Here is an 11,305-nt window from a genome sequence, read left to right on the forward strand (position 1 = left end):
TGCATTGTTACCCTTAATTAGCTAGCAATATCAGCATTTTCGTGTCAGTATTTGTTTCAAAAATATTACTACTATCTGATCTATAATGACAGATGATAATCGACTTCGATGTGTCTGCCGTAGAAAATATCCTTTTAGGTGGCTGATGTACTTGGTATTGATAAATATTTTCTTGCTGGACCAGCAAGATTTAGAAGCAGTATTTAATCTTAAGACCATTATTTGGGAGGATCAAAGTTTCGCGTTCCATTTCATTTATATATTTCAACATTTCACTTTCCGATTCGTTCAGCTTGTCTTGAAACGCTGCTAGAAAGTCCAACGATTGTTCAGCTCTACATTTTTAGGGAGGGGGGGGGGGGGGGGGTGGGGGTGGGGGAGAGGGAGGGGTGGTCTTCGCTAATATCGGGTCGGGTCGCATGTAATCAATGGTAAATCATCTAGCAGAAACAGGAATGTAATTTTAAAACTGTCGGTATATCTAATGCTCGTATATCTAACAACTCCAGTTCACATTCCTTTAACTAAGCTAGGAGGAAATCAATAATATCTCCAAACTAAAGCTCGTACAGATGTATGAAAACTTAAAATTATGAACGTTCTTAGTTTTTGATGTTGGTTTTTAAAAATATTTTCCGATTTTTTTTTTTCTAACCGATTACAAAATTTGTAACCGGTTACCATCGTTCCGACCAATTAGTCGCTCAACCGGCTAGCCATCCCTATTAATTATATATAAGCATCATTCACATTTCTTTTTTCAAAATGCAGATTGCATGCAACTTTCAATAAGACTTCTGCATTAATCATGCCAATTTATTGCAATAGATATAGTACAGTGCCGATAAACGTACTAATATAGCTTATACTCAGTGAGTAGTAACATTTTTACATGTTGACTAAATTTAATTTTCTTATTATTGATGTTACACGCTGAATGAATAAATCTCTCTCTCTCTCATTGAATATATCGGCCAAGTGATTATCAATTTCCAAAAAAAAAAAAAAGAGAGAAGAAATATCGCGATTCTCGGATTTTTTTTATTGCTGTACAGTGTAACAAAAGCCCATAAACATTGACTTCAGTATCATCGAAATTTGTTTCTTGTATAAAAAAGAAAAGCTGAGAAAACATCATCGATGAAGATGAATTGTACGTCAATGCATGTTATTAGTTGTAAATGTCGTACATGTAGTGTTTATATATAAAACGGCAATTTTATCGACTTTATGCCGCTACTTTGACCTCGTTTTCCAAGCACTGTGACATCAAAAGATAAAGGCCCTTTTCTCATGACGGCAGTCATATATTATCAGTAGCTCACCTTAATATTTCATCACAAGTAAGAACAAGTAGACAATAAATTCCCAAACATTTAATATAAAGCTATTGATAAAACAAATACTAATTTGAATTTAATTGTTTTGATTTTTTAAAAAAATAAAACAGTAGATGCACTGAGGAGTGTTAAATATATTGCATTTTATGTCTTTATTATGATATTATCAAGGCTTAATCACTCTCACTGCTTGATACACGTGTAATATGACTAAATTAAAAAAAAAAAAAAAAAAAAGAGGGTAAAATTCATCAAAGCTTTCAGAAAGTAATAGAGTCAACAGAAAATAAATGCAAGAATCCCTTTATACATTTGTATATATCCCTTAACATTTTATCATGATGCCCTTCAGTTGATGCATGATGTAGATCAATACTAAACAGCTGTGGATTTCACCGCATATGGCACAGTTGGTTTTGGTAAACTAAACATGCATACCTTTGTCTATATTGAACATCTATAAACAACTAGTTGATGCTTGAAATTAAAAACACACTGACATTGAATCGTATAATTCATGGTATTATTCATATGAACAGTTCAACCTATTAAAACATTATTACATTGTGAAGATGTTAACAAAAGCAATAAAGGTATGCGCCCAATAAACATGACAGATGTATCATCTTGAACAACCAAAACTAACGCCTTTGAGCAAGTTTAAAAATTTTAAAACTTTAACGAAATTAAACCGCTATGTAACAATACTACTGATGTAATGAAATGCAAACACTTCTAGGAATCCAAAGATTTAACAAAATTAAATGCAGCTGATTTGAAGATAAATGGCTGACATATTAGTAGATAAAATTAATTGATTCAGAAGCAGATTGAGAATATTTCTGAAATAAAACAGATGGTTTAATTCCTGCAATGTGTCTGCATAGCAGCATGAACTTCCCTTCCTGGTTCCAACAAGTTGAGGTCAACTGTTGGGGGAGGAGTAAAGGTTAACATTTGGAAGATTATTGGGTGTATTCTCCGTCAGTGATGCAGGGGCAGAGCCTCCACTATTATTTGTAATGATGTCTTTGGTTTCATGCTTCCCAAGCTTGAATTTACAACAAACAACCTCCACAAAAAATTCTGTCCAGTTGTGAAACATTCCTAAAACAGAAGCAATTAAGGTAAAGAATTAGGAATTTTATATATATATATCAAAGATCAGAAGATATGAATGTTTTCATAGAAATCAATTTTCATAGACTATGTATCAAAATTCTAGTAAGACAAACATTGATTTTTTTTTCTCTCTTATTTGCTAAAAATTACAGTCATTTAGCAAAAAAAGTTTGATAACTGGTTTAAATGTTTCACGGCAAGTAATTGGTATACCTGTAATAAAATTGACATCTCTTTTACAGTAATGAAGAGAAATTTTGCAAACTGTTGCAATTTGAATAAAGCTCACCTGAGACAGCAAATATTCCTCCCACAATTCCACATAAACGAATAAGGAACTGACTAAAAGGTCTATGTTTTTCTACAACACGTATTTTGAGTGCATTAAGGTCGTACTTCACAAATATTCCTGGCACGCCATGGCTCCCTTTACTATGGTTTATCGTCCTGTTCTAAAAGACAATAAAAAAAACCTCAAATCTTTTGATGTTGTTATAAAAACATTGTCATTCTCTTTGAATGGAGAATTACTCAGCATTTGTAAACTTTACATGTGATGCTTATATCACTGTTCAAGTTAGATGCAGTGTGAGGTTGGATCAAAGTTGTCTCCCTTACCCTCTGTGTGACAGAGAACTGATACGTGTCAATATTGCCTGCTGCGTACGTTCGCACTTCTGTGGGAACAATTTTTATGAAGTAGTTGAAAACATGGAAATCTACAAAGAAACAAAAGAATAGAAAGATTTAACATTTTCTCTACCTACTGGACATATGATCGGAAAACAAGGTGGCAAAGTTGGAATTTTTGCACAGCAATGATGAACTTAACAAAAATTAACTTGTGAAACTGGATATACCGATATGTGCATTTAAGAAAATAACTAGACTTCAACATATCCTAAATAATAGAGCTTGTAAATGCACATTAAATGAACATACTGTCAGATGAGACTTGCTCCTCTCCATCCAGTGGATTAATGATACCTTTCACTGTTTCTCCAAATGAAAAGTGATCAATTCGATGGGAAAAGTTGTATTCTTGAAAAGATCAAAATAAAGTCTATTTTTCCAAAGTCACAGAATAGAAGATTTATATACAGTCCCCTAATATCATAAAAATTATCTTCACATTGAAGCACAATAATCAGGCAGGAGATCAATGACATAATTGAATCTGTACATCTGCATAAAAATTCACTAAGGTATATTCTTATCATATCTAAGAATCAAGATTCCGAATTTCAGATACTCAGACAGGATATAAACAATTTTAGATTTACCTTTTTCATGTACCATCATGGATATATGAGCATGTCCTCTTGGAAAAACTGGAACTGATCTGAAACAGGCACAATAAATGTGTATACCGTATATCCTGTCATTTTCGCGATAATCTAATTTTTTCGCTTTTTTTGCGATGTCTTTTAAATCGCAAACTATTGAATACGCAGAAATTATATTCTGTATTATTTTTCTATAAGAATCTTTTTATATCGCAAAAAATGACTGGCACAAACTGAAAATGCTACACAGTTTCCCCATTTTCAAAAATTTTGTGACACGCGAAAAAAACCCGGATATACTGTATAATAATATGCATAATTATATCACAAACTCCCCTTTATTTATAGATGAAAAGTTACATGTACAAAGCTTACAAACTATTCTTAATTTCAATCCATATATATATCCAATATTCAAAGTAAAAATGTTTAAAGCTTGTTTCTGAATTGTTAATATTAATACTGTATGCAGGGAATCAGTTTTATTTTCGCCCCTTTAGCCCTTGCTGTCAGTTGGCTAATTTAAGACTGGGCAATTCTAATGTCTCGATTATATCGTCTCAATTATATCTCTTTTAACACAAATGTATCTGGGCAAAATCAAGACTGAGCGAAGCCATTTGCAAGTGTAGAAGGGCAAAAAATAACACAGGGCAAATATAACCCTGTATACAGTACTGTGGAATCATCATTATTCGTGGGGGACCAAACCTTTTGTATACTATACGAAAATAGATGAGTATTGAATATATAGCGACAAACTGACAGGAGGCATAACAAAAGGCCCAAGGGCCACATCACTCCGGTACCCCCTGGATATTCTTATATTTATAATCAATTCCATTTTCTAACAGGCTGATTTTATAGTCATATCACAATCAGCATTGCAGTTCTCAAAAAGACCCTAAACAATCATCCAGCGGCAAAAGTTTAAACAATTTTAAAGAATCAACAATATGTAAAAATGATTGGATATACAAGCATGTATAATAACATTTCAGTTTTTGTGAATAATTAAAATGTTTTCCTTTGTACAACTGGATCCCCAATGTGGCCCGACCCTACTCCTAAAGATTTTAATTGAACAAATTTGAATCTTCACTGTCTGAAGTTGCTTTCAAAAAAGTTACAGCTTTTCTAGGCAAATGTTTTTTTTGAAAAAGATTTGAAGATATTTATATATAATTCCTATGAAATGCAAAATCACCATAGATTTTCTATTTTTGGTTGTGTATTAAAACCTGAAGAAGTAGAGGGGGCGTTTCAGGACAGATAATCTGGCTAGTGAATGAATGTAGTTTAGGAACAAAGGTATTAACGATTCTCGATATGTTATCCAAAAACTGGTTGAAGCAGAAACTTGGGACAAAGCATAGGTTATTAAGTTCAAAACCACGCGCAACATTTTGTACACAATAAATATACAGTTTTTCATATGGATCAACCTGTAGCTCCACAGTCTGTCTATCCGAATTTCCTTTAGAGCTACAGTTCTGAATTTAGTGGTTGGATGGATTTTCTTCAAAAATCATAAAAGTAACTAATAGGAATGAGGCATCAATTATGACTTTGTGAGAATGATCAATAGAGCTGGCCAACAGCCAGTGAGTGTATGGAGAGTGAAAAGGTTGGGAATTTGCTACAGCCCTTAAACCCACGTGAGCAGTAGCAGGCTTATTCTTATTTCTGACAAGATTAATGAAAAGTTACGATTAATTTATCACAAAATCAAATAACATACTTTCCGGCTGTGATGTGAAAATTTCCGGCCACTTTATTGACCTCAAGTGAACCGTAAACTCGGCAGGCATCTGGTTCCCCCTCTGCAGGAATCTCCCTGTGTAAATGTAGACAGCATGAGGGAAATAATTGTTAATGACAACAAAAATACTATTAGAAATACTTTAGAATAATTTTTACTTAGTAACCATGCCCCTTTACCATGTTGGAGAATGGGGAAATACAAAAAAGAATATAACCCTAAAATTAAAACCCAGAAAACATTTATGGAAGCCAGGTCATACATAACATTTTCACTAATTTTTTGCAAACAAAAGAAGAAAATATTTCCTCATTTACTATTACGACAGGAAATAATCATACTCTCAACTTTTGCTCAGTCCTTTCAACTATTGATTTATCATCAATACACTGTTTATGCATTTCATAAATAAATGTACAAGTAAAAATTAATGTACATTTATCCTGCAAAAGAATTACACTTATAATTGAAATGCTTCCTATGGAATCCAATTATTTTCTACTGATACCAAAGTTTCAAAACTTAAGATACATACCTTTTAGGCATCCCAGATTTATATGTGGCAATTAACCCCCTTGACATCCACATCACATCCTGAAGAGCGTGATACTCGGATCTCAGAAACTCGCTGATTTCTTGAACTGTCTCATGATAGTGCCTTTGGTTTGGACTCAATTCAAAGTGAGTTTCCTCGTATTTTAACTCCCCAAAACCATGTGTATCTTGACCAGTTACATCAAGAACATCTGCTCCTATCGCTAATTTAAAAAAAATTAAAAAAATCTTGTTTGAAATGTACAATTATACTTTGAAGGGTGGGAAAAACACCTCAGTGTCTTCAGGGATTTGAAAGAAACAAGAGGCCTTAATAGATAATTATCAAGTGATACAATATCATACCACATAAGAATCACAATATTGTAACATATCATATGATATAATAATATATATAACAATATCATACAAAACAATATTGTATCATGTGATAAAAAATTTTTCATTATACATTATTTGATACCAAATCATTTTGTGTCATATAATTTTTTACAATATAAATATTTGATATAATATTGTATCATGAAAAACAATAGTGTATCATATCATACAATACTATATCATAGTAATCATGTTATATCATTTAATAACAAACACATCTATCAAGCAAGTTTGAGTGAGGTAGGAGTTTTTTTAGCATCCTTGATAATTAAGATCAGGCTCTGCATCTGAAGCTACCTCTGCCATTCATTTATAATATAGTTTAATCATCAATGCAACTTTGAAATAGTACCATACTTTCATCTATTAAACATGTGACCTGTTCCAAAAAAATAAACCTCATCCAGCATCCGAAACCTATGGCTCAAATTCAGCATTCAAGCCTGTCAGGTGCATCAGTATCAGGAGACGCACCATCCATGCAAGTTTGGTAAGTTAGGACCAGTATTAACTTAGATATAAACATCAGCAGGCACCTGCTCTAAAAGTCTTTTAAGTTCATAAGTAGGTCCAGATGCATCCTTCATGCAATTTTGGTGAATAAAGGACAAGTTATAACTTAGATACAGAACCTGCAACAAAAACTTTAACCAGGTCCAGATGCCGACGGTATAGTATAAGCTCCCCTCAATTTCGTCCCAGTGAGCTTAAAGTGTGAAACTGTTAACCCATGATGACGGATTAAGACCAAATGCAATAGGTCACCTGAGCAACATGGGTGGCCTAAAATTTCAATTTAAGAGTTGAGTCTGGTATTTAGGGATCTTAGTACCAACTTTGTGTTTATTTTTATCTTTAAAGATAACTTTTTCATGTGAGGTGTCAAAATAAGCCAAGCAGAGTAAATATTGTCCTTACATAATTAATTCTGTTAATGTGCATACAGTATTTGAAATTTGTTGATAAATTTTGATAAATTTTTAATCCCCAATCCTTTTCTTGGAAAGGTTGCTTGTATGAACATTATTAATGAATTATTACAGTATTCTTTTGTACATACCATGACATTTCATTGCAACAGTCATATCTATGTTGAGCTTTAATTTTCTAAAAGAAATGAAAACATCATTAAGACAATCTGTCAAAGAATAAGAGGAATTGTTTGATAAAATTACATTTTGTGTATACTGTGGAATAATCATTGTTTGTGGCTTTTGTGGGTAACCCTTGCCCACAAATTTACATCCCAATGAACTTGTATACAAGCATTTGTTTTAAATTATTAAAATTATTAAAATTATCTTGAACTTGCTACCATGAAATTAAGTCCCAATGAGCCAGGAAAACTTTTGGCTACCAACGAACATGAAAAAAAAAATGGTTCAATAGTATATGCATAATGATGTTTTTTTAATCATCTATAATTATTGTCTTACCCATCAATCCCAGTATCAACTTTATATTCAAACTTGAGCTCTGTTGTTGAGTAGTATATTATTTCTGACACAATCAGAATGAAAATACACAGAAACACTGCTATGGAAACTACAAGAGAGAAAGGAGATCAAAGAATAAGAACCACATGATGGCAAAGAGTCTGAAAGGGAATTAGGGTAGATTACAAATGAACTACAAGAAATAGTTTATGTTAAATTGCTCTCAAGTATAGGAGATAAATATAGTTCATTTATTCTCATCAAGGCTATTGTCTTTTCAGTATAGATAAAATAAGACTTATTATAATATTATCATATAATTATTACAGAAAAAAGTTTGTAAATATTAAAGTTAATGACTACAGAAAGCTTGTAAATTGGCTCTATAATATATCATATTATAAAGGGGTTGAATGATATTTGCAAATACTGACTTCCTCCTCCCGATGCCGTTTTCTCCTGACAATCATCCAACACTTTCGGAAATGCATCTAGTTCTGTCACAACCTTAATGGCCTGCTTCTTACTTGCTACATTCAGACGCCTCATGTCTCCTCAAGTCTTTTACAATTTGTCTCAGAAATGCCAAGGTGCCATTATATCTAATTAATAAAGAAAAAATTGTTTCTAGTTTAAAAAAGTTTTTACCATATATATCAATATATCTTATTCAATTCAAACTCTCTTTTAATAATCTCGGCCGAGTTTTTGTTCCACACAGCGGAGTGCATTGGACTGACCCCCTTACCAAATCTCAGGACAGTCTGCATAATTCACAATTAGAAAGTTGCTTTTAAAATCAGTATATATATCTGAGTGTCTAACCTACTTCAATTTTGCTACTACATGTTATTCTAAATATTGATAATTGCAATTTCATATCCTATTGAACTAATCATTTTGAGTGCATTTTCAATCATCATCCTTATTGAGCTTGATGCTGATGCACAAAAAGTGCAAGCTGATGTACAGCTCTCAAATGACTCTATGGGGAGTTTTAATTTTAAAACATTCAAAAATGTATGCATATGTAACGAGATGGGGAGAAATAATGTCGGACGAGAATGAGATTCGAACCTGGGCCCTCTGAATCTCTAGTCAGGTGCTCTACTATATGAGCTACTTGGCGCCAGAATTAGAACCAGTCTGACCGTCACATTCCTCACCCTTAAATGATCTTTGCCCTCATAGATCAGCTCAGATTCCAGGGGTAGGTCACGGCCCTAAATGTCAGGAGATGGGATAAATAATGTAGGACCTGACCAAGATTCGAACTCACACCCCCGAATCTCCAGTCAGGTGCTCTACCAACTGAGCTATCTGGATCAGGTATCCAAACTGTACGGATTAACATTTAAATAAATTCAAAGTCAACAAATATTATTTTTTTGCACTTTAAATTTATATCCAATTTGGGCGATTGGTCCCAACCTGATAAAGAGAATAGACTATCGGAAACACATGACGGCACAATATGAGTTAAGCCATTTAAACAGGGGCGTAAACAATGCTTATTCAGTTGAAAATTGAACACCGTTTGCAGTAGCAAGGCAAGGAAAGATTAATCAGAATTGAATTTTCATAGCAAACACATTATCTTCTAAAAGCTAGCCTAAAGACGTCACAATCAGCCTGCTAATCTCTCGAAAACTCGAATTTCCTCGAAGATGTAAACCCAAATGTGAGAAAGATTCTTTTAATCTACTTGTTTTTGCATAGAAACACTGGAAAAGTTGTATTACAATGTTAATGTTCATTCTGCTTACATCAAGAGCCCTGAGGCTTTTCTATATTTTCGCTGAAGCAACTTTTTCAGTCAATCTCCCAAGCACAAATAACAGGAAGTTGTCAGAACGGAAGTACACGTTTCAAGATAGGAGTCCGAACAAGTCGTACACAGGCCAACTCGTATACAGGTCAAAGTTCCCGGTATGCTTTAAAACCGAAAGCCAACTCGTATACAAAAAATATAATTTATGTCTAATATTAAATATGATAACAAATATCCAGGCACGTAGCATCGTTTTTGAAAGTGGGGGGGCCAGACCCATCCAAAAAATCTTGACAAGGAAAAAAAAAAAAAAAAAGGAAATTTAAAGTTTCCAAAAATCTTCAAAATCCTAATCCGTGGGGGGGGGGGGGGGGGGGGGGGGGGGAGGGGGGGGGTAGACTCAACTATACTTCCAAAAAAAAATTCTTCCCTACCAAAATTTTTTTCCATCCAAATCATGAAATTCCTAATCCGTGGGGGGGGGGGGGGGGGGAGGGGGGGGGGAAGAATGACCTTCAATTTGACTACTCCTTTCCTAATTTTCATATCAATTTTTTACTAACTTCCAAAAAAGTGGGGGGGCCAACTCCATTATAATTCATTTTTTTTATATGTAAATTTTAAAAATTCGTTGCTGCGAGAAAAAGTGGGGGGGCCAGGCCCCCCCCCCCCCCTGGCCCCCCCTGATGCTACGTGCCTGCAAATATTCTTACAACAGACGATGTCATTTTTATAGCTTCAGATACGGTGAGTGATATTTAAAATCTTGTTCCATATGCAGTTACCGGTAATACAACTATTTAAGAAATGAACTCTAGATAGTCAATGTCTACCGAAGTTATACGAGTTACGGAGTATAGCATGGGTTGGGACAGTTTACGCTTTATAACCCGCGAAGCGAATTATTAAAAAGTATCATGTTGTAAATTTTGAATTTACCGGGTGGCAGTCAATACAAATTTACAACATGACAACTTGTAAATTTTGTATGTACTGCCATGCACCCGGTAAATTCAAAATTTACATCATGACAAGAGCGTAAATTTCTCCAACCCAGGTTATACGAGTATAACTTGGGTAGATACTGGGTTCATTTCTTTTAATTTAATTTTTAGTCATTTACTGTACAAATTGAGTGCGTTTTCTTTTTGATATACATATTGTAATGTTAAAAATTTTAGGTTAAAATCGGCATAAATAGATATGATTAAGCCTTCAAATGGTACAAAATTCTAACAATTTGAGAAAGAAATTTTACCGCTGTTTGTGTTTAGACATCAAAATCGTCGATATGAATATTAATTTGTAAACAAAAATATTTAAATAACGAGCTTGATCGTTCAACGCCATTTCAACGCAATTTTAAAGAATACAAATCTGTCATAATCATAAATCTACATTCTATCTCAAGTCACCATCTTAATTTTGTAATCAATTATGAGCATGTTAAGGGAACAGGGTCGATAAAAATTGGATCGTACGAACGCGGAGCTAAAAAATTGAATTGGCTCTGAAGAACACGGGTCATGGGCCTGTAAAACGCGGAGTTTTTTGACATAGTTACAACAATCATATTATTAAGCAGACATATACCGATGAAAATATCAAATAAATGGCACATAAGCAATTACTAGTTTAAGTTTGAAACCAAT

General features: G+C 33.6%; 1 protein-coding gene across 2 annotated transcripts; it reads right to left on the reverse strand.

Annotated features, from left to right (window-relative positions):
- Nucleotides 1-1,440: 1,440 nt before the first annotated feature.
- LOC105322691 (endoplasmic reticulum-Golgi intermediate compartment protein 2) lies at nucleotides 1,441-9,774 on the reverse strand. Of its 2 annotated transcripts, none has more exons than XM_011421537.4 (11): nucleotides 9,649-9,774; nucleotides 8,317-8,484; nucleotides 7,883-7,991; nucleotides 7,507-7,553; nucleotides 6,046-6,268; nucleotides 5,490-5,585; nucleotides 3,746-3,804; nucleotides 3,405-3,503; nucleotides 3,081-3,181; nucleotides 2,752-2,914; nucleotides 1,441-2,447 (listed from the first exon to the last, which is right to left on the reverse strand). In XM_011421537.4, the coding sequence occupies exons 2-11, from the start codon at nucleotides 8,429-8,431 to the stop codon at nucleotides 2,266-2,268; spliced, it is 1,194 nt and encodes a 397-aa protein (XP_011419839.3). In that variant the 5' UTR covers nucleotides 8,432-8,484; nucleotides 9,649-9,774; the 3' UTR covers nucleotides 1,441-2,265. The 2 variants fall into 2 exon arrangements, with proteins under 2 accessions (XP_011419839.3, XP_065940874.1); XM_066084802.1 differs by lacking the exon at nucleotides 9,649-9,774 and adding an exon at nucleotides 9,049-9,174.
- Nucleotides 9,775-11,305: the final 1,531 nt, after the last annotated feature.

This window comes from Magallana gigas, chromosome 5 (genome assembly GCF_963853765.1).
Source record: "Magallana gigas chromosome 5, xbMagGiga1.1, whole genome shotgun sequence".
NCBI lineage: Eukaryota > Metazoa > Mollusca > Bivalvia > Ostreida > Ostreidae > Magallana > Magallana gigas.